Genomic DNA, 27728 nt, shown 5'->3' with positions numbered 1-27728 from the left:
TGCCTTCCTGCTCCACTAGGGGGTGCATCCCCTCGTGGTCTCCAGTTCACTTAACTAGCCAAGAAGCCAACCTCGGGGAGGTGGGCGGGTTGTGAGAATATATGCCTGCTGTCCCTGGATAACACCTGTTACGGTAAGTAACTGTGCTTTATCCCAGGACAAGCAGGCATGATATTCTCACATGTGGGTGACCTCCAAGCTTACTGAAGAGGGATGGAGGGAAGTTGGCAATTTAAGCAAATAGATTTCGCAATACCGATTGGCCGAACCGGCCATCGCTTCTGGACAGGGAGTCCAGACAGTAGTGGGAGGTGAAGGTATGAACCGAAGACCATGTGGCAGCCTTGCAGATTTCCTCAATAGGTGTGGACCTGAGGAACGCTACGGAGGCTGCCATCGCTCGGACTTTGTGTCCCGTTACTCGACCGTGTAGTGCGAGACCAGTCTGAGCGTAGCAAAAGGAGATGCAATCGGCCAACCAGTTGGACAAGGTGCGTTTGGAAACTGGGTGGCCTAACCGGTTTGGGTCGAAGGACAGAAACAGTTGTGGGACTTTCCGGTGTGGCTGAGTGCGTTGGAGGTAAAAGGCCAACGCTCTTTTGCAGTCAAGAGTGTGGAGCGCCACTTCTCCGGGGTGAGAGTGGGGCTTGGGGAAAAAACACAGGTAAGACAATGGACTGATTGAGATGGAAATCAGACACTACTTTAGGTAGGAACTTTGGATGGGTGCGGAGTACCACCTTGTCGTGATGGAATACCGTGAAGGGTGGGTCCGCTACCAGCGCTTGCAGCTCACTAACCCGCCGTGCGGACGTGAGCGCGAGTAAGAAGATTACCTTCCAAGTGAGGAATTTTGGATGGCATTTGTCCAGTGGCTCAAATGGAGGTTTCATTAATTGAGCCAGAACCACGTTAAGGTCCCAAACCACCGGGGGAGGTTTGAGAGGGGGGTGGACGTTCAGCAGACCCTTCATGAAGCGAGTGACTAAGGGATGGAGCGAGAGGGCTTTCCCTTCCAGGGGCTGATGAAAGGCCGCAATCGCACTGAGGTGTACTCGAATGGAGTTGGTCTTTAGGCCGGAATGAGATAGTTGAAGTAGATAGTCAAGGACCAGGGGGACGGGGACCGACACCGGGTCCTGGCTGTGGGAGGAGTACCAGGTTGAGAATCTGGTCCACTTTTGGGAGTAGCAGGTTCTCGTCGAGGTTTTTCTGGAGGCCTCCAATATCTCCTTGACTGATTGAGACACGGGGAGAGCAGTCAGGGGGAGAGAAACCAAGCATTCAGATGAAGAGACTGAAGATTGGGATGTAACAGTGAACCCTGACCCTGTGACAGTAGAGAGGGAAACAGAGGCAGAGGCAGTGGATCTCTGACACTGAGTTGAAGTAGCAGGGAAAACCACGGCTGGCGTGGCCAGCGAGGGGCAATCAGGATCAGGGTGGCTTGTACTGTTTTCAGGTGGACAAGCGTCCGCAGTATCAGAGGAAACGGCGGGAACGCGTATAGGAACCTTCCCTCCCAGTCGAGGAGGAAGGCGTCGGCCTCGAGTCGGTCCGGGGAGTATATCCGGGAGCAGAAGAGAGGCAGCTTGTGATTGTGAGGGGACGCGAACAGGTCTATTTGAGGTGTCCCCCCACCGTTCGAACACTCCTCGCAGGGTCTGAGAGTGTAGTGACCACTCGTGTGGCTGGAGGAGACAGCTGAGTCTGTCCGCCAGGCAGTTTTGTTCTCCTTGTATGTACACCGCTCGAAGGAAGGTGTTGTTGGAGATTGCCCATTTCCAGAGGCGCAGGGCTTCCCGACAAAGGGGCCAAGACCCTGTCCCCCCTTGTTTGTTTACGTAGTACATCGCTACCTGGTTGTCGGTTCGGATGAGAACCACTCGGTCGTGGAGCAGATGTTGGAAGGCTACAGCTGCGAGGTAGATGGCCCGAAGTTCTAGCACGTTGATGTGGCAGCGACGGTCTTGTGCTGACCACATTCCTTGGGTGCGTAGGCCGTCCAGATGGGCTCCCCAAGCGTACTCCGACGAGTCCGTGGTGAGTACCTTGCTGTGGGGTGGAGTGAGGAAGAGCAAACCTTTGGAAAGATTTGAAGAGTCGGCCCACCAGCGGAGCGATCGTTGCAATGAAGGAGTCACTGTCACTGAGTGGTCGATCGGGTCCCGGTCTTGACGCCATTGAGACGCCAGGGACCATTGAGGGATTCTCAGATGGAGGCGGGCGAAGGGTGTGACATGGACGGTGGAGGCCATGTGGCCCAGAAGAGTCATCATCTGTCGAGCTGATACTGAGGTCAGCAGGGAGATCCTTCGGCTCAGACTTACTAACGCCTCCAGGCGCGGAGGGGGGAGGAAGGAACGGAGGCGAACCGTGTCCAGCGTGGCCCCGATGAACTGTAGGGTCTGCGAGGGGCGTAGTTGAGATTTTGGGAAGTTTATTTCGAACCCCAGACTTTGTAGGTAGGTAATAGTCTGTTGGGTCGCTGAGATAACCCCTTCCCTGGACGGGGCTTTGATTAGCCAGTCGTCCAGGTAGGGGAATACCTGGAGGCCCTGGGAACGTAAGGTTGCTGCTACCACCACGAGGCACTTAGTGAAGACCCGAGGTGATGATGCTAGTCCGAAGGGGAGGACTCGGTATTGTAGGTGCCAGTCCCCTACTTGGAAGCGCAAGAACTTGTGGTGAGCGGGGTGCACTGGGACATGTGTGTACGCCTCCTTGAGATCGAGGGAGCAGAGCCAGTCGCCCTCGTCGATCAGGGGGTAAAGTGTTGGTAGTGAGAGCATCCGAAACTTTTCCCGTACCAGGAATTTGTTGAGGCGTCTCAAGTCTAGTATTGGGCGTAGGTCTCCCGTTTTTTTCGGTACCAGGAAGTAGCGGGAGTAGAAGCCCTTCCCCCATTGGTCGGGGGGAACCTTCTCCACTGCTCTCAGGCGAAGCAGGTCTCGAGCTTCGGAGAGGAGTAGGGGTAGCTGAGTCCGGTTGGGAGGGCAATTCCTTGGGGGGTTGTCCGGAGGAATGGCCCGAAAGTTGAGAGAGTACCCTGATGAGATCACGCCAAGGACCCATGCGTCCGATGTGATTTGTTCCCAGTGAGGGTAAAAAGCTTTGAGTCGACCCCCGATGGGAAGGTGGCCTGGGACTATGGCGGAGGGGGCCCGCCCCCTTCCGCGTGTCCCGTCAAAAGGACGGGGATGGTTTGGTGGTCGCGGGCGGTTGGGACTTGGGCATGGCCCTGTGGTGGGCTTGCGGACGTCTGGGTGGGGGCCGCGAGAAAGCAGGGGTGGACTTTTGTGGGTAGCGGCGCGGAGGGGCCCTGTATGGCCTGGACGCTGGCGGTTTGGGCTTTTGCCGGACAAGGGAGGCAAACGAGCGTTCATGTTCGGAGAGGCGTTTTGTCGCCGCCTCGATAGTGTCATCGAACAATTCCTTTCCCACGCAGGGGAGGTTAGCCAACCGGTCCTGTAAGTTGGGGTCCATGTCGACCAGGCGCAGCCAGGCTAGTCGGCGCATGGCGATAGCGAAGGCTGCTTCTCTTGAGGAGGCCGCGTGGAATAGATGAAGGCGCAGGTTGGAGAGGGACTCTAAAAGCAGGCCGAACGTTCCTTGCCGGGAGGCCGGTAGGTCAGTCTCAAAGGCTCTCAATAGTCCAATGAGGTGTTTGAGGTATGATGTGAAGGTGAAAGTGTAGCTTTGCACCCTAGAGGCCATCATTGCGTTTTGGTATAGTCTCCTGCCGAACTTATCCAGGGTTCTGCCTTCTCGGCCTGGGGGGACTGCTGCTGAGACCCGGGACGGGTGAGCCTTTTTCAAGGAGGATTCTACTAGCAGCGATTGGTGGGAGAGCTGTGGTTGCTCGAATCCCGGGTAAGGTACTGTGCGGTACTTGGCCTCCATTTTGGAGGGTACGGCCGTGACCATGTAGGGGGTCTCCAGGTTCCTGAAGAAGGCCTGTTGGAGTACCGGGTTGGGTGGTAAGCGAAGGGACTCTCTGGGCAGTGATGGCATATCCAGCTCCGCCAGGTACTCCTTAGAGTATCTGGAGTCGGACTGGAGGTCTAAGTCCAATGCGTGGCCCATGTCTTGGACAAAGCGAGTGAAGGATGGGCGAGATGTCCCCGGGGCCCCGTGCGGGGTCGGGGAATGAGACCTTCGTCGGGTGGAGAAGGATAGGGAGGCTTCCCTCGAGTATCGAGGTTCATGCTCTGATCCATGCTCCGAGACTGGGGAAGCACTGTGAGAGTGTTCCGGGGTTGTCGATCTTCGGCGTCTCGAGGAGCCCCTCGGAGACGATGCCGGGGTTAGGGGTACCGATCGATGTCGGATCGGTGACCTCGAACCGGACTCCCTCGGAGATTACGTCAGAGGGGGAGTTCGGAGGATGCGCGGGTTGGAGAGTGATAACTCCGCCACCCTGAGCGGTCCCGTACGAGGTGTGGGGGAACGGCCTCGTAGAGTTGGTGAACCTCGGGCCTTCTTGGAGGTACGGCGGTTCGAGGTTTCTGTCGTTCTAGCCCGACGTTTTGCCCCTCGGCGGTCTGCGGAGGGGGAACGTCTCGGGAGCCTCGGCGAGGAGTCCGAGGAGGATGGGATGCGGCGAGGATTGCGCACCTTTCCTCGAGGTTGTTCGGTGCGAGGCTCAGGCTGGTCTGGCACATTCGAGGTCGAGGCCGATTGAAACTGGGCCATTGCAGCGGACAGCTCCGACGTGATCATCGCTCGGAGTAGGTCCTGGAAGACGGGCACGTCCACTGCCTCGGTGCGCTCCACCGGGGGCGACCTCGTATCAGAGTATTCCCGTGTGGTGGAGGCACGGCCTGAAGGCTTGGAGGGCTTAGACGGGGCTGTAAGCATGGGGCTTCCGCCATGCGTCGCCATTGTCCCCGAGGCTGGCTTCTTCGCTGTTACAGAACCTGAAGAGGGAAGAGGGGACTTACCCGGAGCCGAGGCTTTCTGTTGTCCCGAGGACTTCGGGGTCGAGTCTCGAGGCGATGCCGAGGTATCCGGGGCCGACCTCGAGGCCGAGGTGGAGGGTTGGTCCGGGGTGAAGAGGTCCGCCATGCGGGCTTTTCTTCGGCGGAGGGCCCTGTTTTGGAAAGTAGCGCACTGGGGGCAGGAGTCGGTTGGATGAGCCGCCCCCAGACAGAGGATGCACCGGCGATGCGGATCTGTGAGAGAAAGAAGCCGCTCGCACCGGGTGCACTTTTTAAAGCCGGTCAAAGGCCGGGACATTAAATCGAAAGTAGCCGCGGCTCGATTAGCCACGCGGCCACGGGGACCCGGAAGCCTCCGGGTCGTCGAAAACGAAGCAGGAATCAAATAAAAAGGTAAAGAATTCGCGCACAGCGACTTAATCGTGAAAAAACAAGAAAAAATCGCGGTGCTAGAAGGCAGTTGGGGCAGAGCCTGAAAAACACGGCTTCTAGGCTCGCGGAAAATTTTGAACTGGAGACCACGAGGGGATGCACCCCCTAGTGGAGCAGGAAGGCACGCATGCGTGGAGCAGCAGAGCAAACTTAAATCTTCAATCAAGTTTGCTTGAAAATGCTTCCGCATCGGGGCTCCGTAGATGACGTCACCCACATGTGAGAATACATACACACATACACTTTTAAAAACTTTGAAGAAAATCCAAGAAGGCCACCGTGGATGCCGATTTTGATAGAAAAACAGCCATTAAAAGCACAGGAAAACATGAAGCAATTTTAGGATTTTACAGGTGGGGGGACTAGGGCATGCAGGGAAACCCCCCAAAATCGGCAAAGTCTATGGGTCACAGACATCACAGAGATATGTGCTGCAATGCATTTCAATGGCAGCCAGCAATACACGGTGCAAGCATAGGGAGGATCAGTACCTCAGGAACTGATTAAACTGGATTTTTCAGATCTTCTGACTGCTTCACCTTCTCTGTCACCACAGATCGACCACCAAGACCCCTCAGGGGAATTAAGGAAGACACGCGGTCCCGATCCTGGCATACCTCCACGGAACCGCAGCAGCCTGTGCTATACCCCCATTGCAGACAAACCAGGGGAGAGATGGCTCCCGATCCTGGAGACCTGATCCAATCTGCAGGCTGTCTAGAGGGCTTACTGTAGTTCAAGCTTACAGAGCACCCTCTAGAAGCAGACAATCTAAGGAAAAGTCTGCGATCTCCCGCCGAAGGAACACTCTCAGAGTGAATCCGCAGCACTTGGGCAATACCTGCGGCACCGAAGAAAATAAGACTAGTAATTGAGAATTAAAATCACGAGCAGAAGAAACTAGAAGTTCTCAGCAAGGCTGCAGAAACAAACTGAACTTCAAGGAGAGTGTCTGCACAGGTGACATCGCAGAGGGGGTTAGTTTTATTTCTAAAGTTCTGTAGCCAAGGCTGAAATAGATGCACAATCCAAGAGTTCAGCCTCCAGAGGAATTGTACAAGAAATCCACTTTATTTTATTTTAAGTTTACTGCAATTGTGTGCCAGCATATTTTACTACTAAACTTACAGACCATCTCATTAAAAAAAAAACCCCAACATAACCCATAACCTGTTCTGTACCGTTACTAACATACAGCCAAATACAGCATTTATTGTTGGTTTGGGGCTGGGGAAGCTTTTAATATGGCATCTATGAGTTTGAGTTACACAATGTTCTGTTTAATATCACACTTAGGTGGTAGGAAGATAAGGCTCTGTTCTATAAGCAGTGCCAGACCTGCATAAATGTCAAATTTTAGCCTACATCAACACAAAAAAAGCCCTAAACACATGAACTGTTAAACAAAGGCAATGCAAACATGAACAAGAGAGATTATAGAAAGAATTCCTACTTGTTGTGTCAATTTTTTTGACTAGCCCTCTTCCTTTGGCATGGAAAGGTACTCCTGCAGTCTTCTTCAACTGCTGGGCAGTTTCTGTAGCTAAAAGAAATTAGTTTTAAATTACATATGAATCCTATAGAGACAACATTACACATATCAGAAAAATAAAGATATAAATGAAACAGAGAAAAAATGAAGGCAGACAAAAGGCATGGATGAACAGACTGGATAGGCCACATGGATATCTATCCCTTCTTCTCCCAAATTTTCTTAAAGTCAAACACAGTTTTTGCCTCCATCAGTAGGCTGTTCCACAAATTCACCATCCTTTCCAAGAAGAAGTACTTTCACAGGTGACTTGAGTCTATCCCCTTTCAACTTCATTTTATATCCTCTTATTCTAGAGCTTCCTTTTAACTGAAATAGGCATTTAAATACCTACATGACAAGCTTCGTGAGTGCCATTATAGAACCCTGTTGAGAGCGGTGACGGGACTAAATCGCGCGAGACAATGGCACGCCGACAACTGAGCGCAAGGTTGATGGCGCGCCGAAGAAAAGCACTATTTTAAAGGGCTCCGACGGGGGGTGGGGGGGAACCCCCCCCCCCCCACTTTACTTAACAGACATTGCGCTGCCGTTGTGGGGGGTTTGGGGGGTTGTAACCCCCCACATTATACTTAAAACTGAACTTTTTCCCTAAAAAACAGGCAAAAGTTCAGTTTCAAGTATAATGAGGGGATTACAACCCCCCAAACCCCCCACAACGCCAGCGCGATGTCTGTTAAGTAAAATAGGGGGTTTCCCCACCAACACCCCCTGTCAGAACCCTTTAAAATAGTGCTTTTCTTCGGCACGCCGTCAACCTTGCGCTCAGTTGTCAGCGCGCCATTGTCTCGCGCGATTTTGTCTATGAACCATTGCGAGCATATACCTCCCAGAGTCGGGCCTACCAAATGGGCTGTGTGGACACCCAACACTGTCTTGCTTGACTAACACAAGTGAATTCTTATTTTCATGGCATCTGGAGTTGTGAGAATATTAAGGGTTTTGGGGGGGCTCTTGCTTCCTTCCTTCGGGCCTGCTGAATGTTCCTGTCCCTCTTTCTGTGTATCATATGTTGTTTGTTCACTTCTCTACATTTTCTGTTTATACCTCTGCTGAAAAACTGTTTCTGAGCAAATGTTATATTCTGGGGAGTATATTCTGAACCACTGGTTGGCTGAGGTTCCTCCCTCCTTCTGGAATTGGGAGGAACTAATTACACAAACTGAGGGGCTGGGAGTTCCCGCCTGGCTTACTCCTCCCGCCATAGAAGCAGAGACTTTGTCCGTACTTGGGCTCCTTATTTAGACATTTTGCCTCCGAGAAGTCGTAGTCGCATATTGAACAGACTGCAGTTGTATCCTACCCCACCTGTCTGACCTTGGTTCTTTTCTTGCTCTTGGGTTTGGGGGTAGGGAGTGTGTGCTGGGTGGGGAACTGTCAGGGGATAGGGTGGGGGAGGGGTGTCTGTGTAACCCAGGAGGACATCAGAATCCAATCCTCTTGGGGGGGCACCCTTTCTTGTAAACTTCAAAATTCCTTTTCTGTTACTTTGTATTTGTTGGTTTGTGGTTCTCTTTTGATAATAAAAACAGATTTATACTAAATACCTACATGACATACATGCACATTTCCCCTCTCCTGTCTTTCTCCCAAAAAGCACAGTTACTTACCGTAACAGGTGTTATCCAGGGACAGCAGGCAGATATTCTTAACGCATGGGTGACGTCACCGACGGAGCCCTCGGTACGGACCTTTTTAACTAGAAGTTTCTAGTTGGCCGCACCGCGCGTGCGCGAGTGCCTTCCCGCCCGACGGAGGAGTGCGTGGTCCCCAGTTAGGATAAGCCAGCTAAGAAGCCAACCCGGGGAGGTGGGTGGGACGTAAGAATATCTGCCTGCTGTCCCTGGATAACACCTGTTACGGTAAGTAACTGTGCTTTATCCCAGGACAAGCAGGCAGCATATTCTTAACGCATGGGTGACCTCCAAGCTAACAAAGAGGGAGGAGGGATGGTTGGCCATTATGAAAATAAATTTTGTAACACAGATTGGCCGAAGTGTCCATCCCGTCTGGAGAAAGCATCCAGACAGTAGTGAGTAGTGAACGTGTGAACTGAGGACCAAGTGGCTGCCTTGCAAATTTCCTCGATGGGCGTGGAACGGAGGAAAGCCACAGAAGCAGCCATAGCTCGGACTCTGTGGGCCGTGACAGCTCCTTCCAGTGAGAGACCGGCCTGAGCATAGCAGAACGCAATACAGGCAGCAAGCCAATTAGAAAGCGTCCGTTTGGAGACAGGACGACCTAAACGGTTAGGATCGAAAGACAAAAAGAGCTGAGGGGATGCTCGGTGAGCTCTGGTACGATCAAGGTAGTAAGCAAGGGCACGCTTACAATCCAGCGTGTGCAACGCCTGTTCCCCAGGATGCGAGTGAGGTTTAGGGAAGAAGACGGGCAACACAATGGACTGGTTGAGGTGAAAAGCCGAGACCACCTTGGGAAGGAATTTAGGATGGGTACGCAGAACGACCTTGTCATGGTGAAAAACAGTGAACGGTGGGTCAGCAACCAGTGCATGCAGTTCGCTAACTCTCCTGGCAGAGGTGATGGCAATTAGGAAAAGCACCTTCCAGGTAAGAAGCCTGAGCGAAGTTGTGGCAAGAGGCTCAAACGGAGGTTTCATGAGTGCTGATAAAACCACATTCAGGTCCCAGACGACAGGAGGAGGCTTTAGAGGCGGCTTGATATTGAAGAGACCTCTCATAAATCTGGAAACCAGAGGATGAGCCGTGAGGGGTTTTCCGAGGATAGGCTCATGAAACGCAGTGATGGCACTGAGGTGGACTCTGATGGAGGTAGACTTGAGGCCAGCATTGGACAGCGAGAGCAAATATTCCAATACAAGTTCCACTGCTAAAGAGGTGGGTTCATGATGATGACGGAGACACCACGAGGAGAATCTGGTCCACTTCTGATGGTAACATTGGAGGGTGGCCGGTTTCCTGGAGGCGTCCAATATGAGGCGGACCGGTTGAGATAGATTCTCTGTAGAGGTCAGCCCGAGAGAAACCAAGCTGTCAGGTGGAGCGAAGACAGATTGGGATGCAGTAGAGACTGATGCTGCTGTGTAAGTAGAGTAGGAAACACAGGAAGAGGAATGGGCTCCCTGGAGCTGAGTTGGAGCAGGAGGGAGAACCAGTGTTGACGAGGCCACCGAGGGGCGATGAGAATCATGGTGGCTCTGTCCTTGCGGAGCTTGGACAAGGTCCGCAACATCAGAGGAAGTGGAGGGAAGGCATACAGGAATCGATCCCTCCAATCGAGCAGGAATGCATCCGGGGCCAGACGGTGAGGAGAGAAGAGTCTGGAACAGAATTGGGGCAGCTGATGATTGTGAGGTGCTGCAAAGAGGTCCACCTGCGGAGTGCCCCAGCGAGCAAAGATGGAGAGTAGAGTTGGAGGGTCCAGCGTCCACTCGTGAGGTTAAAGGATGCGGCTGAGATTGTCGGCCAGGGAGTTCTGTTCGCCCTGGATATAGACCGCCTTGAGGAAGAGATTGTGGGCTGTGGCCCAGGTCCAGATGCGTAGAGCCTCCAAACAAAGGGGGCGAGATCCGGTGCCGCCTTGCTTGTTTATGTAGTACATGGCGACTTGATTGTCTGTGCACAGGAGGAGAACCTGAGGGCAGAGAAGATGTTGGAAAGCCTTGAGGGCGTAGAACATGGCTCTGAGTTCCAGGAAATTGATGTGATGTCGACGCTCCTGTGGGGTCCAAAGCCCCTGGTTGCGTAGATCTCCTAGGTGAGCTCCCCACGCATAGGGGGACGCATCCGTGGTGATGATCATAGAGTGAGGGGGCAAATGAAAGAGCAGACCCCTGGAAAGATTTGAGGAGTTCAACCACCATTGGAGAGATTGCTGAAGAGATGATGTCACAGAGATGGGATGAGAAAGAAGATCCGTAGTCTGTGACCATTGGTTGGCGAGAGTCCATTGAGGTGTGCGGAGGTGGAGACGTGCTAGAGGAAGGACATGTACTGTCGAGGCCATGTGTCCCAGGAGGACCATCATCTGTCGAGCAGGAATGGAGGGATGTTTTGAGCACCTGACGACAGAGATGGAGCAGAGTCCACTGACGATCGGAGGGGAGAAAAGCCCTCATTAGAGTGGTGTCCAGAACAGCTCCGATGAATTGAAGTCGCTGGGTGGGAAGTAAATGCGACTTGGGGTAGTTGATCTCGAACCCCAGGAGGTGGAGGAGAGAGATGGTGTGATGAGTAGCCTGTAGCACAAGTTGAGATGAAGGTGCTTTCACCAACCAATCGTCCAAGTAGGGGAACACCTGGAGGTTGTGAGACCTGAGGAAGGCCGCAACTACTATGAGGCATTTGGTGAAGACCCTGGGTGAGGAAGCGAGGCCAAACGGTAGCACCTTGTACTGATAGTGGCGGTGCAGTACCTGGAACCGCAGATAGCGGCGAGAAGTCGGATTGATGGAGATGTGAGTGTAGGCCTCTTTGAGGTCCAGGGAACATAGCCAGTCGTGCTGAGAAAGAAGAGGGTAGAGCGTGGCAAGGGAGAGCATTCTGAACTTCTCCTTGACCAGACACTTGTTGAGGTCCCTGAGATCGAGAATGGGACGGAGGTCTCCCGTCTTTTTGGGTACCAGGAAGTAGCGGGAGTAGAATCCCTGACCCCATTGATCTGGAGGTACTTCTTCGATGGCATTGAGAAGGAGGAGGGATTGAACCTTCCTCAGGAGGAGGGGGGTTTGAGATGAGTGTGAAGCAGACTCTACGGGAGGGTTGTCTGATGGAAGAGTCTGGAAGTTGAGAGAGTAGCCGTGGCGGATGATGTTGAGGACCCACTGGTCCGATGTGATGACCTCCCAACGGCTGGAGAATATGCTGAGACGACCTCCGATTGGTTGTGGAAGAGGTAGCGAAGGTGGAAGACTGGCTATGCCCTGGAGAGAAGAGTCAAAAGGGCTGAGACTGCTTTGCAGGCTGAAGAGGCTTGGTGGGTTGATTGGCCTGAGAACGAGCCTGGGCATGGTGCTGTTGTTGACGGGGCCGCCGAGGTTGTTGAGGAGGCGGATTGAGTGGCCTGGCTGAGAACCTGCGCTGATAAGACGACTGAGGTCGATAAGGTCGGGCAGGTGGAGCCTTCTTCTTCGGCTTGATCAGAGTGTCCCACCTGGTTTCATGGGCGGAGAGTTTCTGGGTGGTGGAATCCAGTGACTCTCCAAAAAGTTCATCCCCGAGACAGGGGGCGTTGGCCAGACGATCCTGGTGATTGATGTCCAGGTCGGAGACTCTCAGCCAGGCCAGGCGGCGCATGGCTACGGCCATGGCAGAGGCACGGGAGGTGAGCTCGAAGGAATCGTATATCGAGCGGACCATAAACTTGCGCAATTGAAGGAGGCCAGAGATGTGCTGTTGGAAAAGTGGAACCTTGCGCTCCGGCAGGTACTTTTGGAGGGCGGACAGCTGTTGGACCAAATGTTTCATGTAAAAAGAAAAATGGAATGAATAGTTGTTCGCCCTGTTGGCCAGCATGGCATTCTGGTAGAGCCTCTTGCCAAACTTGTCCATGGTCTTACCCTCTCTGCCAGGAGGGGTAGAGGCATAGACACTGGAGCCCTGAGTCTTTTTTAAGGTGGATTCAACAAGAAGGGACTCATGGGGCAATTGAGACTTGTCGAACCCTGGGATAGGGATGACACGATAGAGGTTGTCCAGTTTACGGGGGGCCCCTGGTACCGTAAGGGGGTTCTCCCAATTTTTGTAAAAAGTCTCCCGTAGGATGTCATGCACGGGAAGCTTGAGGAACTCCTTAGGAGGTTGTTCAAAATCTAAAGCCTCCAGGAAGGCTTGAGATTTTTTTGAGTCAGATTCTAGAGGAAGGGATAGGGCTGCAGACATCTCCCTGAGGAACTTTGAAAAGGAGGACTGCTCCGGTTTGGAGGTGGCATCGGGTGCCGACGGGTCCTCATCAGATGAGGAGGGATCCTCCTCGGTACCGGGAGGGGACTCCTCCCATAAGTCAGGGTCCCGGACCTCTGGTGCAGTTCGAGACACCGGGGTGGAAGGTGCGGTATGGCGAGTCTTGGATAAAGATTTTCCAGAGCGCACCGAAACGGTACCAGGAGAAGAGGACCGGCGTCGATCCCGGTCCCGGGAAGTATGACGCCCTGCCTGGTCCCGAGGAGGATCCGTCGTGGTATGGGAGTGAACCACCGGATGGGTATGAAGTTGCTCAGCCGAAAGAATCGGCATGGAGGTGTTGATAGGTACCGATGGGGTGGATACCGGGGGCTCGGTACGGGGCTCGGGCCGGTCTGGTACCGAAAGGAGCGGTGCCAGGATAGTGGGCAACAGGTGCTCGAGCTGTCGCTGTAACTGTTCCTGGAGTTGAACTTGTAAGATGGCCGAAATACGGTCATCTAGGGGTGGCATCGGAACCGCTTTCTTTTGCTTCGGTTCCTTAGATGCCGCTCCACGCCCCGGCGATGAGGAGGCCGATGATGAGGCACTCACCGAAATCGGGGCGGAGCGCTTGCGGGGTCGGCGCGAGGCCGGCAAGGTCGGTGTCGCCACCGTGGTTGGAGGGCGCTCGAGGGAAGAGGAAGGCTTCTTAGCCGGCTTACCTGGCGCCAGAGACGCCGATGCGGGGTCGGGCGGTGTCGAAGTAGACGGTGCCGATTTCTGTGGTACCGCTGTCGATGTCGAGGAGTCCATCGCCGACCCGGTGCCGAACAAAAGAGTTTGTTGAATTTTTCGGTTTTTAAGTGTTCTCTTTTTAAGAGTGGCACAGCGGGTGCAGGAGTCCGCCCGATGCTCCGGACCCAAACACTGCAAACACCAATTGTGTGGGTCAGTGAGGGAGATCGGGCGTGCACACCGCTGGCACTTTTTAAAACCGACCTGCGGGGGCATGAAGGGGAAAACAGCCTCCGCAAAATCGAACCCCGAGGCCTGTATAATGGCAACAGGCCCCGCCGGGGCAAAATCGAAAAAAGGGGGAAAAAAGCAAAGTTTTTTGTTTTTTTTTACAAATCAAAGGAAAAAGAAACCCGAAGGCAAAAGAAGAAAAAATAGGGAAAAAAGCGCGAGCGGGAAGGCAAAAAAGTGGTTTCAACGGCCGTTGAAAAAAACACACGCGTCTTCTTCGCTCCGCGGAAACGAAGAAACTGGGGACCACGCACTCCTCCGTCGGGCGGGAAGGCACTCGCGCACGCGCGGTGCGGCCAACTAGAAACTTCTAGTTAAAAAGGTCCGTACCGAGGGCTCCGTCGGTGACGTCACCCATGCGTTAAGAATATGCTGCCTGCTTGTCCTGGGATAATATATATATATTGAGATCCTTAAGTCTATCCCCATACGCTTTATGACAAAGACCCCTGACCATAGCATTCGATAGCGTACCACACCGCAGGTTACTGAGCAAGATGAGTTCTATAGGATTAGGTAACACATTGACGAAATGGGTTGGGAGCTGGCTTGGAGGTAGGCTCCAAAGGGTGGTGGTGAACGGCACCCCCTCCGAAATGACGGAGGTGATTAGTGGAGTACCACAGGGCTCAGTCTTGGGCCCAATCCTATTCAACTTCTTTATAAGAGACTTGGCAGAAGGGCTTCGAGGTAAAATAACATTATTCGCCGATGACGCCAAACTGAGTAATGTAGTGGGCAAATGCACAACAGACGAAGATTCAGTGCCCGACAACATGATGCACGACCTACTCCTACTGGAGCGATGGTCTAGGACATGGCAACTCAACTTCAATGCCAAAAAATGCAAAGTTATGCACCTGGGCAGCCAGAATCCATGCAAGTCTTATACCCTTAATGGCGAGATCCTAGCAAAAACGGTAGCAGAACGAGACTTGGGGGTAATCGTCAGTGAGGACATGAAGTCTGCCAATCAAGTGGAGCAGGCTTCGTCCAAGGCAAGACAAATCATGGGCTGCATACGAAGGGGTTTCGTCAGTCGTAAGGCGGAAGTCATTATGCCATTGTATAGATCCATGGTGAGGCCCCACCTGGAATACTGTGTGCAATTCTGGAGGCCGCATTATCGCAAGGATGTGCTGAGACTGGAGTCGGTGCAAAGAATGGCCACCCGGATGGTCTCGGGACTCAAGGATCTACCATACGAAAAACGGCTTGACAAATTACAGCTATACTCGCTCGAGGAGCGCAGAGAGAGGGGGGACATGATCGAGACGTTCAAGTATCTTACGGGCTGCATCGAGGCGGAGGAAGATATCTTCTTTTTCAAGGGTCCCACGACAACAAGAGGGCATCCGTTGAAAATCAGGGGCGGGAAACTACGAGGTGACACCAGGAAATTCTTTTTTCACTGAAAGAGTGGTTGATCGCTGGAATAGTCTTCCACTACAGGTGATTGAGGCCAGCAGCGTGCCTGATTTTAAGGCCAAATGGGATCGGCACATGGGATCTCTTCACAGGGCAAAGGTAGGGGAGGGACATTAAGGTGGGCAGACTAGATGGGCCGTGGGCCCTTATCTGCCGTCTATTTCTATGTTTCTATAATAGTAGCTGCCTCTGGACCAACTCCATCCTGTTTCTATCTGTTTAAAAGTGTGATATCTAGAACTGTACACAATATTCTACATTCGGTCTCAACAGAGTCTTATACAGGGGCATCACCACTTCCTTTTTCCTACTGGCCATCCCTCTCCCTATGCACCCAAAGCATCCTTCTAGCTTTTGCCATAGTCTTTGCTACCAATTTGGCCACCTTAAGATTATTATATATGATCACACTCAAGCCTCACATCTCTTTTGTGCATTTCTACAGCCCAAATGCATAATCCTGCATTTTTAAGTATTAAATCTTAGCTGCCAAATTCCAAACCATTCTTCAAGCTTTGCTAGATTTTTCCTCATGTCATACACATTAGGGGTGTCAGAAGATTTTGGTCATCCACAAACTAACAAAATGTCCGCTAGGGCTGCACATTGATCAAAATTTTTAATAGAAGATTAGGCTCTTACCTCAGTAATATTCTTTCTATTAGAAAACATAGGACTCTGTACGAAGGTTTGCCCACCTATAGTCACGAACTCTGCAGAAGTGTGTCCCTCAAAACTCCTAACTCCTCCCCTTCACTAGTGGAGAATAGTTCCCTCTTCAGTTAGTACCAAAGCAATTGAACACCACTGAAACAGAAGAAAAGAGAAGGAGGGACACGGGGAACTTCCCCAAGACAACATGCATTTCTGTTCTGATCTGTAAATCATAACAAAACAATACTGATTAACAATAATTAACATGAACTCTAACATAAGGGAATCCAGGAACCAACCTGCTATATGCAACGAGCATTATCCTGTAAGATCCGAAAGAATAAAAGGGAGAGCCGTAATAGACTTTTTTTCCCCCTTTTCACTCATCCAAATGACTGGAAAAGAAGACCTGTGATGAATGCCAGCAATGTCTGAGACAGAAAACAGGCAAATCACAAGTCTGCACAGGGCAGGCCGTACAGAATTATATGTTTTCTAACAAAAAGATTATCGAGGTAAGAAACTAATCTTTAATTCTGTTGCAAAGACATAGGATTCTGTACTGAAGCTGATGTCTCTGAGGCAGAAATCCTTTCCCTGCAGGCAGGCTGCTGCATGCTGACAGACACCAGAAGTCACAGTGAGTACTCCATTAATTCCCTATGGGGGAAATCAGGGGGAGTTAAAAAAAAAAAAAAAAAAAAGATAGATCCAGGGGTTTCTGGAGTTAAGAGTTAGGTTCCCCCACCTTCAAAACACCTTTTTTTATTTATTTTGACTTTCACAACTCCAAGGCTACTCAGCAGATTTTGGCAAAAGCATAGATAATATTATGGTTAATATTGGTGGATCACCATCCGAAATCTCTGTTCAGCACAAAAATATGGTCAGATAGATGGAAATCATCAGTCCTCTCAAGGTAATGGAGCAGGACTCTTCACATATCCAGCCTCTGCAAAATCATGTCCTGTTTAGTCAAATCTGTAGAGTGAAAAGTGGGCAAACGAATCTCTGACTTGAAAAGCTGAGACCACCTTGAAAGAAAGGCACAAACTGTATGCAAACAAACTCTAAACCTGAGAAAAATCTATCCGCGGGAGAAAATACCATCTTAAGCATAAAGTCCAAAGGGACACATTTTGCAGAGGTTTGTATGGAGACAGAGGCCCTTCAAAAAACAACATTAAGGTCCTATGATGGGAAAAGCTGACGCAATCTGAGTGCACCCCTTAAGAAGGGAGTGATGTCTGGATGAGACTCCAGTGACTACTTACCTTCCTGTGCTCGAAAGCACAAGAGGCCTGCCACCTGTACTTTGAGAGATGCAACCACTAGACCTTTTTCAAATCCAGCTTGCAAAAATACCAGGATCACTGGAATTGGCACCTGACAAGAGCTGAAAAGTTTTCTAAGTTTTAGTGTAAGCTGCAAACATCGAAAGCTTCTTTGCTCTAAGGAGATGCAATCCAAAAGGTAGTGTCACAAACTGAAGTGTCTCTGGAGAACGTGGAATCATAGGTATTTTCTGTGGTCTGGATAAATGGGAATGTGAAGATATGCCTCCATTAAATCCAAGGAGGCTAAAAATTCCTCTGGGGCCATCGATGCAATGACTGAGTGGACCGTCTCCGTATGAAAGCATGGAACTCAGTGCCTCGTTTATGGACTTTAGGTCCAGGATAGGCCTCCAATCTTCTGTGCCTTTTTTGTGCACTATGAAGTATATAGAGTATCAGCCAAAGCATGATTCTTCTTCAGGAGCTGGTTTTATGGCATGAATGACCAAGAGATATTGTATCGTTGCTCAGACCCCGACCTCCTTCTCTGGCAGTCCGGCTGGGGAATCAAGAAACAGATCAGGAGGGGTGGGGGGGGGGAGGAAGCAAGAAAACTTGATCTTGTGCCCTTCCTGAATAATGTCCAAGACCCAGCAGTCTGATGAGATTCATTCTCATTCTCTCCAGAAAACCGACAGTATCCCACCAATGTGAGGAGGCTTGGCAGTCAACCTGGCATCATTGCTGCTTTTTGGTGACTGAGCCAGAGGGTTGCTGAAGTTGCCAAATCTCCGTCTGGATCCTTAGCAGGGTCTCTGGGAAGAGGAACTGGCGAGATCTCCAAGAGAAACGAAAATTGCCTCTGCTGGCCCCAGAGGAACATCGAACTTTGTAGTCAGGTAGAGATTTGGGATGGTGATCTGCCACTCTGGCCATAAGGTCGGCCGAGCCTTTGCTAAAAAGCATCTGCCCCTTAAAGGGCAATCTGCTTAAAGTAGCCTTGGAGGCTGAATCGCCCGCCCATTGCCTAATCCAGAGCATCCAGTGGGCAGAAATTGCATACGCCGATAATTTACTCATGACTCCGTAAAGATCATCTGCAACTCCTTCCATAATCAAGTGGGGCTGTCCTCCAGCTCTGAAGGATTACACTATAATCTTGTTTGACATGCTCGTGCCACGAAGGAAGCCACTGCTGCCACTTTGATACCCAAAGCTATCGCTTCAAACTGTTTTTTAAGGACCACATCCACCTTGCGATCCTGTGTGTCTTTCAGCATCATCCCTCCCTCACTAGGAAAGGAGATATGTTTCATCACTTGAGCTACCATGGAATCCACCTTCGGCTGTGAAAACATTTGCTGGAATTCTGGATCAATAGGATATAGCTTTCACCGCCTTTAGGGAACCTTCAGGTAACTCCCATTGATCAATGACTAATGAGGTGATATCCAGATGAGCTGGAAAGAATGTAATCTGTGTGTACCACACATAATGGAACACTGGGAGGTGGAGGCTACTGAGGGTCTAACTTCAACTCACAGAGAGTATCCTAAACAGTTGCGGTCTTGAAAACACAGCACACTGAGGGATCATCTCCCTGATCAAATAGCAGCCACAGCCTCTTGACCCTGACAAGGACCTGGTAACATCCCTTTCCTCTTTTTGGCTCTGAGCAGAATAGCTATGACTACCTCTGAGTATCCCTTTGCGTGCTAATGCCATGCGCTCAAAAGCCATACCATAAGAGCAAAACGATCTGGATCTTCTATGACAACTGGTTCCTGAGAAAGAAGGTCTGGCTGTACTCACAGTCTGATATTTGCACCCCTCTGAAGATGCACTACATTGCCATACCACAGACCATGTGGTAATGAGAATGACTGTTCCCCAATGGCTTGCGTATCCAGCCTATGGGCCACGGAAGATACACATACAAGACACACATATGTCCAGCTCTGCACTTCTGGGCTCGAACCTTCAACTAAAATAATTAATTAATAAATAAATAAAAATCAGTCCACTTTGTTTCTTGCAGTTGCCATCAGATCGAACACTAGGCAACCCCAGCAACTGACAATGGATTGGAATGCTGCTGCAGACAGCATCCATTCTCCCGGATCCAGTGTCTGTCTGCTGAGGAAATTGGCTTGGACACTGTTGTTAAATGCTTCGCTGAGAAAGCCTAAAAATGAAGCTCTGCCCATCTGAACAGTAATAGAGCCTCCATGCTCAGCTACGCACTCTTGCTGTGTCTCCCTGGTGATTGACATATGCCATCACAGTAGCATTTTCTGAGAAGACTAATTGCTTGTCCCTCAAGATTCTTCTCCAGCCTCTGCAACACCAATCAAATGGCTCGAAGTTTAAATCTCTTGTTCAACCACTTCCTTGGAAAGGATGACTAACACCTCTGGATTTAGCACCCATTGCAGTGAGCCACCCAGCCGAATAGGCTGGCATCCATTGTCACAATTATTCAACAGGCTACTGTGAGGGATATGCCTCTTGATAACACCAGTGGGCAGAACCACCAGTCCATACTAGGCCGGGCTTCTGGAGTCCATGGGAGAGACGTTGCAGGAGTCCGACTGAGGTGACCACCAAGAGTAGCAACATGCTCTGGAGAAGACACATGTGAGCCTTTGCCCATGTCTTTATTGTGGCTATCATGGATCCTGGCACTTGTATGTAGTGGCACATTGATGGAGCTGGTTTGGCCAAAAGCTTGTTATCTGGGTGCAAAGTTGTCTGCGTGCTTCTGAAAACCGGAAGTTGAGTCAGACGAAAAGCAGGCAGGCTTGGCTGGTTTCAACAAGTTATTTTACTAACGCGCCATGAAGGTAAGGGGGAGAGACGGAGGGAGATAAATGTGGTAGGTAGGAAGGTGACCGCTCGCTTTCCCTTCCTTAATTGCAGGGACAAGGACATTCACCATTCCACGGGGCGTTCCTGTTGTAGTCTCGTGAGACCAAGGGAACTCACAGCACGGCTCTGCACGGGGCAGAAGTGTAGGAAGATCGCTTCTTCCCCCATCACCGCTAGACCACCAGGTAAGTTGCGTGCCAGCTCTGCCCCTAACCCCCGCGAATAGGGAGGGAGAAGTGTATTTTGCACTATGGTTCTCTATTACTAAACCATCACAGCGGTTTTTAGCGAGCGTCGAGAGCAGCACGGGGCATTCAGCGCAGCTCCCTGCACTAAAAACTGCTATCACGGTTTAGTAAAAAGGGAGGGGGTATATTTGTCTATTTTTGTATGGTTGTTACTGAGGTGACATTGCATAGTCATCTGCCTTGACCTCTTTGAAAAAACCTTGAATATGAATAATTAACATTTTCTCTGTCTTTCAGTGTGCAAAATTTTATTGTTGTTAGATCATTTTGACTTGGTCATTTTAAATGTAGCTCGCAAGCCCAAAAAGTGTGGGCACCCCAGTACTAGAGAATGTAAAAAAAAAAAAAAAAAAAGAGGGAAATCCAAGATGTCAAAATGCTGCTGCCATGGCTGTCAAAAAACAGCTCCAAAATGCCTTACCTAAAACAAAAAAACAACAATTTTATGAATTTGGAGGCAGGGAAACCTAAGGGAAAGGAAGAAACCAGAAAAATTAAGTCTTAAAGACATTCTTCCCTCTGATTTTCCTCAAAGGCTGTAACAGCCTTACTCACTGTGACCTGTGCTGGAAAAGTGTTGCTAAAGTAGCTGAATCTGAGCTGCTAAAGTAGCTGAATCTGGTAGAAGAAATCACTGCCTGAAATGAACCACTCCTCAAATGCTGAATCTGCCAGACAGACCGGTGTCCAACAGCCTCAAACCCCTATGGACCTGAAACGGGAGAGGCGAGATGCAGCTAGCAGCCTGCGGAGCACCGCTGAGACCCCCTACAGATACCTGACGGCTTGCAATTAAGCCCCTGCGACGCAGTAGGCAAACAATGCTACAAGAGGAATAGACCCCGAGCTCCAAAAAAGTTTTTGCAGGCTGGCCAACAGGTACCACAGAGGGATTGGCCTGTCAATTACAGACCTCAGTCTGCTTATCTTCCACACAGGCAGAGCTGAACCCTCAATGTGAAAAGGACCAAATCAAAGAAAAACAGAGCAGATAAAAAAAAAAAAAAAAAGAGAGAGAGAGACTCCTTCCGGCTTGCGTGCAGCAGAAAAAACTGAAGTGGCAGCAGAGCCTTCTATTGAAGGAGGAGGAGGGAATCAAAAGCTAAAGTGGATCACTGCTGCATGGCTCGCAAGCATGGAGATATTACTCATCCATCCAGAATGATATAGCTATTGTACTAGAAAGGGGGGTTTTAGAGGAGGAGGACCTAGGCTGTTTGCAGAAACCTTCAAATTTGACTTCTGAAAACACCCCACCTGGGACTTTCCCCATAGGCTATAATAGCCTTACTCACTGTGCAATGTGATGCCAGCCTGCTTCAGCATAGGAATTCAGCTGGAACAAATGGAGAAGAAATCTGCCTTACAGATTTTCTGGACAAACCTGGTCTTAGGCTGCCAATCGGACCAAAGTCGGATTGAGCCTCACCCCTAGAAAACCTCACTGTGAAAGAGGGGAGGGCTACAAAGCCAGTCCACTATTAATCTCGGCCGAGCTGAGAAGGAGCTAAACAGTCTGTACAAGCAGCTACACAGGGGATGGCCCCTGAGCTTCAAAAAACACAAAAGCAGGCTGGCTAGCTAGGTGTCTCCGAGGACTGATCCTGCCAGCAGCAGACTTCAACAGCACAAATCTGTGCCTTCTCCCAGGCAGAGGTCCCAACAAGTGGGAACCTCTGGGCACTGATCCTCCAAATTGAACACTAACTGCAGAGCAGAAACATCTGAGCAACTTACTTGCAGAAAACAAACTAAGGGGGTAGGAGCAACTCCCTGGAGAAAAAAGGAGTTAAAAAGATGATTGACAGTTTTCTGCAAGCAATTTGTAGATTCAGATGTACAACCCTAGCGTTCAGGACCACTACACACATTGCACTAGAACACGTCTTAATGGTATCCCATGCGAACCTCCCTCCTAAATAACCTGGGCTGCAAAAATCCATGAAAAAGGTACAGTATAAGAAGCAAAGTACTTCTGTGTAAGAAAGATGAGCGGGATTTAGGGGCGATTGTGTCTGATCAGGGTGGCAAAAAAGGAAGAAAAGGCAAAGGACAATGCCAGGAGAGAATGGCCTGTAGGAAAAGGGAGGTGATAATGCCTTTGCATAAGTCTCTGGCAAGGCCCCATTTGGAATAATGTATACAATTTTGGAGATCGCAACTTCAAAAAGATATAAATATGGTGGAGTCAGTCCAGAGGGTTGCTACATAATTGATTAGTGGTGTTAGTCATAAATCATATAGGGACAGACTTGGAGACCTTAATATGTATACTCTGGAAGAAAGACAGGAGAGAGAGGATAGGATAGAGCAGCGGTCTCAAACTCAAACCCTTTGCAGGGCCACATTTTGGATTTGTAGGTACTTGGAGGGCTGCAGAAAAAAAATAGTTAATGTTTTATTAAAGAAAAGACAACTTTGAATGAGGTAAAACGCTTTATAGTTTATATATCTTTCCTTAATTGCTTCTGATCATTTCAGCTATACAGAGCAGGTGCCGAATTTCGCGAGAGGTCATGAGATTACGTACACACGCACAAGCTGCACTGCCCCCAATGGTTACCTTACATTCTGGAACGTTGCCCGTCTCACTGCTGTAACCTCACAGAAGCGCTTTCCTACGCCTGTACGCGATTGTCCTCTCCACTCCACCTCACAATTGCATACAGATTCAGGAAAGCGTTTGCGTGAGGTTACAGCAGTAAGGCGGGCAATGTTCCAGAACAATGGTAACATACTGAGGGCCTCAAAATAGTACCTGGCGGGCAGCGAGTTTCAGACCATTGGGATAGAGCTATTTAAATATCTCCATCATTTTCAAACGAAGGCAAACTTTGGAAGGAGAGGGCATAGGATGAAGTTTTTACAGAAGGTAGATGCATGGAATAGGCTCCGGGTAGAGATGGTGGAGAGAAAGATTGTATCTGAATTCAAGATAACATGGGAGAGGCATGTGGGATCTCTTAGGGAGAGGAGGAAATAGTGAATGGGCAGACTGGATGGGTCGTTTGGCCTTTATCTGCCATCATGGTTTCTATTGCTTAATTATCCATGACATGGACAGGAAATTTCCAAAACTTTATTCTTAAACCTGAAAATCTCTTCCCATCCTTACAGAAACATAGATATTCCCCCCCCTCTTCAATATAAACCCAAATGGTGACAATTTATTTATGGTGCCACACAGCCTGTCACTTACATCCCTCCCCAAATTCCTGAAAAAAACCAGCAAAAACTTTTCCTGGATGCTTTTTCTGCAGCATCCACTGTTTTTCTCTATAGAAAGATAGGTCAAACAAGTTAAGATGAAATGTTTTTCAGAACTGTCAATAAAAAGATTAGGTTCTTACCTTGCTAATATCTTTTCTAGTAGATATGTGTGTCATTATGGATATTCAGGTAATATCCCCATGCTTGCGAGAGCCATGTAGGAATCTACTCCAGTTTTTCAACACCTCCTCCTTCACTAGAGGGCTCTGCTTCCCCCTTCAGTATTACTCCTGAAGCTAGAGCCCAACTGAATCTGTGACCAAAACTAGCTGCTTGATTTTGATAGAAACTGAAACGACCCCCAACCAAAAAAGAACCCCCTCCTGGTGGTGACTCCACTCACTCTCCAGCACCCTGATTCCGCCTGTCCACTTGAAGGCCCCCCCCAGGCCTACCTTACGAAGCAAACTTAGTGGTCTAGTGGCCTCGTTCCTAACCCATGCCTTTGCATCAAAATGGCTGTTGAGACTGCTATGGGGGTTCATTTCTGCCCCTGAAGAGGCCACTAGACCACCAGGGCTTGCTTCTTAAGGAAGACCTGGGAAGGGTCTATGGGTGGTCGGGTGGGATTGGAAGGGGCACCGGAGTTTCATTTTCAGCCAAAAATAAACTAGCATTTCCAGCTGAAACCCAAACCCAGATTTCAAGTCAGTTTCGGTACTGAAACATAAATTTGGTTGGCCTCTACCTGAAGCACATTTTATCAGGTTCTAACTGTGGCTCTATCTTTATTTGAATTTACTGAACAAGCAAGCACTTACATTTCTGCAGCAGCTCTGCTCGGAGAGTGGCACTTTTAGGTTTCCTTTTCAATTGAAAATGCTTTACTGGAGGAGTGAGTGGCCCAGCGAGAGTTGTCAAAGCGTTTTTGTTTAAGTACTGGCATTCCAATGGTAACATAGTGGATGTTTCGCATTCACCAACTGTTTTGGGGAAAGAAACAAGGACATTAAAATATTGTATATCTTAAGAAATATATAATTTTTGCCATTTGTGCTGCTGATTACTACCAATGACTGCTAAAGCCATAGCAAGCTCTTTTATGGAAAGTCCAACGGCAGAGATAGCACTTATGTGATTCACTTAGGCAGTTAAGTGCCGATTATCACACTTACCCTGATAAGAGAGAGTTGGCCACAGAAACCCCGGATTTTCAATGCCATGACCAGATTATAGCCAAAAAACTACTGACCACTGACAGCTGAATATTTATTCCTAAATATATCATTATTTCACCAAATTTTGTTGCAGCATTTTAAATCCTTTTATCTGATCATGAAAGCTTATAAATAGAATTTGCTTGGTTGGTCCACAGTCAGTAGCATTAGGAAAAGGAAGCATGTCAGTTGAAGATGAATTTAAAAGTGGTTTCTATTAAAATAGTCTGACGTGGCCACATTTTACCCACTCCAGACCCTGCATTAGGGGTTAAAACTGAAGTATAGTATAAAATACAGTTACAATCTATTAAATCAGATACATAAAAGATTCAATATAATAAATTAGAATTTAAGAAATTAAAAAGCACGTCTAAATGACTGAAACAAGAAGACAAAAAGTTGTGTTAGGGAGCCAATTTTCAATGTGCACATGCAACCTTATTGTGAATAAGAGTCATAGAGTAATTCATTCAGTTATGAATAAAGTTGCAGTGTTTAAAAAAAAGAAAATAAGCACTAATAATAATAATAATTTTATTTGTATACCGCAATATTACAAGCAGTTCAGAGCGGTTTACACTTCCCTCTCCCGATTCGCAGTTTTAGGACTTGCGATTTCCTAAAACTGGAATCACCCTCACTTCCCGGATCTTACCTGGTAGTCTAGCGGTTTTTCGGGGCAGGAGCGATCTTCCTACACTCCTGTCCCGTGCTGAACACTCATCCAAAATGGCTGCCGTGAGTTCCTGTCGTAGTCTCAACTAAAAACACAGTCTTGACTATTAAATCCATGAGCGAGGCATCCTCCAAGGGCTCATACGGAGCCTAAGCTAATGCCTGTAGGATCAAATTAATATTCCAAAATAGAAAGGGTGGGGCCTGAAGACACAATGCTCCCTTTAAAAACCTGGACACATATGCATGGGATGCCAAGGTTCACTGTTTGGTTTGCCCTCTAAAGCAGAAAAGACCGGTTATCTGTACCTGAACTCATTACAAGGCCTTTATCGAGCCTTCCTCAGGAAAGGGAAATACTATGGCAATAGGAACCTTAGTCGGATCTATGTGTGTGACTGCACTAGCTGTGGAAACACTTCCAAGCCTTTGTATAGGCTGCCAAAGTGGACTGCTTCTTAGATCTTAGCAGGTTAGTTATCACCAAGTCCAAACAGCCTTTGTGCACTAAGGTTTTGTGATCAAGAGCCAAGCCGTAAAACCAAAGCAGTCTGGATCTTCCAGAGTTAACTGGGACTTACAAAAGGAGTCCCTGATGACAGGGAAGCCTAAGCCCTTTGACATACTATAGACATATCAGGTCAGCATACCAGGGCCATCTCAGCCAGTCCGGGACAACCAGAATTACACACCCCTTGTGGGTTCTTATCCTTGAAGGATTCTTCTTCTCATCGTCTCCTTGGGAAACACAAATAGAAGCTCTGCTGGAGGCCAGGGCTAGACCAGAGAGTTCAGGCTGTTGCTTCCTGGCTCATATCTTCAACTGTCTTATACAGGGGCATCAATATCTTCTTTTTCCTACTGGCCATTTCTCTCTCTGTGCACTCAAGCATCCTGCTGTCCCTTTTGACTTGTTGCACCATATGCTTGGAACAAACAGCCCGAATCCCTACGGTGGACTCCGCCTCAGGCAGTGATCAAGGCCCAGTTAAAAGCCCTCTTTGAGAATGCTTTTGACTCCTAACTCTAACCTTGGGTTCTGCATCCCCAACCTTATAAGTAATGTGTCTGTCCAAGTTAGATTGTAAGTTCTTCTGAGCAAGGAGCATTTATGCAAAATGTACAGTGTAGCGGACAAAAGCCATCCACCTGTTCTGAAAATCCTTCAGGATTATCCCTCCATCTGAGGATAGAGAAGTGCGCTTAGTGAACTGAGCCACACTGAAATTACCTTCTGCAAAGAGAAACGCGGAGAAAACACTGATGTCATGTGGTACAACCACGCTATGGCTTGAGCGCAGTTCAGGAGATCCACCAGGAAATCCCAGATCTCTGAAAAGGATCCGGACCAAATTCGGAGTAACAGGAAATGAGGCTTTAGAAGGGCAGGATGAGCCAACTGCAGGTTCAATTCCCACAGAGATTCTGACCCGATAACCGCAAGCAGGCTTGAATTAGGCAGTCTGCGTACAGACGGGCCTCCACTAGGTCCCGGGTCCCACACTGATCTTGAACACTAGCCACATCAGCTGACGCTGTCAAAATACCCTAAGGCCACAAAAGGATGGAAAGAGATGTGGACGTGACAGTAGCCATCGCCTGCCTAAGCTCCGGGGTCCCTATCAGTGACTTGCTGAAAACCAGTGAAGAAAGAGAGCCTGGCTTCTTAGGAGGAGACATAGCATGGATTTTTTTTTCCCCCAAACATGCCTCAGATATAATCCTCACAAAAACTGGGGGAAAAATATCCCCTAGGGCAAGGGCCGCTCTATGCGCATCTAGAGTGCTTAGAAGGTTTATGATGCATTTCCCCGGAACTGAAATTAGCATTTCACCAGATGCAAATTTCATGGCACTGGTAGAAGTAAGCCCCCAAGAGAGATCTCACCAGAGGTGGAAGACATGGAATCAGTGCACAACCATCTGCCGCAAACGAGGCATGAATCCATACCATCATGTCCTGAGGAAGCCATCTGTGAAGTTCAGAGTGAAAACAAAGCTCTTAAATGCAAAAAAATATACGTTTGAAAAGTGTAAATAAAATCCAAGATGGCCACCACAGGTGCTGATTTTGCCCTAAAGTAGCCCGGGAAAAACACAGGGAACCCGGGAAAACGGCGATTTTACAATTTTAGAGGGGGGAGGTGTTAGGCATGCAGGGAAATCACCCCAAATCGTCAAACCAGGCATACATACAGCTGCTCACCCTGCAAGGGAAAGAATGGCAGGCAAGCGGAACACAGCAAGCATGGAGATCAATTACCTCAGGAAACTGGAAAAACTGGATTTTACTTCTTCTGACTGTTTTGAACCTAGTCAGTAACTTCCAAGACC

At 49.3% G+C, this 27728-nt stretch overlaps 1 protein-coding gene across 2 annotated transcripts in view; it reads right to left on the bottom strand.

The window, feature by feature from the left end:
• The window catches only part of NELFA (negative elongation factor complex member A), a 167887-nt gene that overhangs the window by 104166 nt on the left and 35993 nt on the right, over positions 1-27728 (bottom strand). For both annotated transcript variants that reach the window (XM_033950882.1, XM_033950873.1), the window contains exons 4-5: positions 24321-24482; positions 6826-6915 (exon numbers count right to left, since the gene is read on the bottom strand). In XM_033950882.1, coding sequence (XP_033806773.1) covers positions 6826-6915; positions 24321-24482 — 252 coding nt within the window. The remainder of the gene's footprint in view (positions 1-6825; positions 6916-24320; positions 24483-27728) is intronic.

Source organism: Geotrypetes seraphini, chromosome 1 (assembly GCF_902459505.1).
Source record: "Geotrypetes seraphini chromosome 1, aGeoSer1.1, whole genome shotgun sequence".
NCBI lineage: Eukaryota > Metazoa > Chordata > Amphibia > Gymnophiona > Dermophiidae > Geotrypetes > Geotrypetes seraphini.
This window is presented reverse-complemented; position numbering and strand designations above follow the sequence as displayed.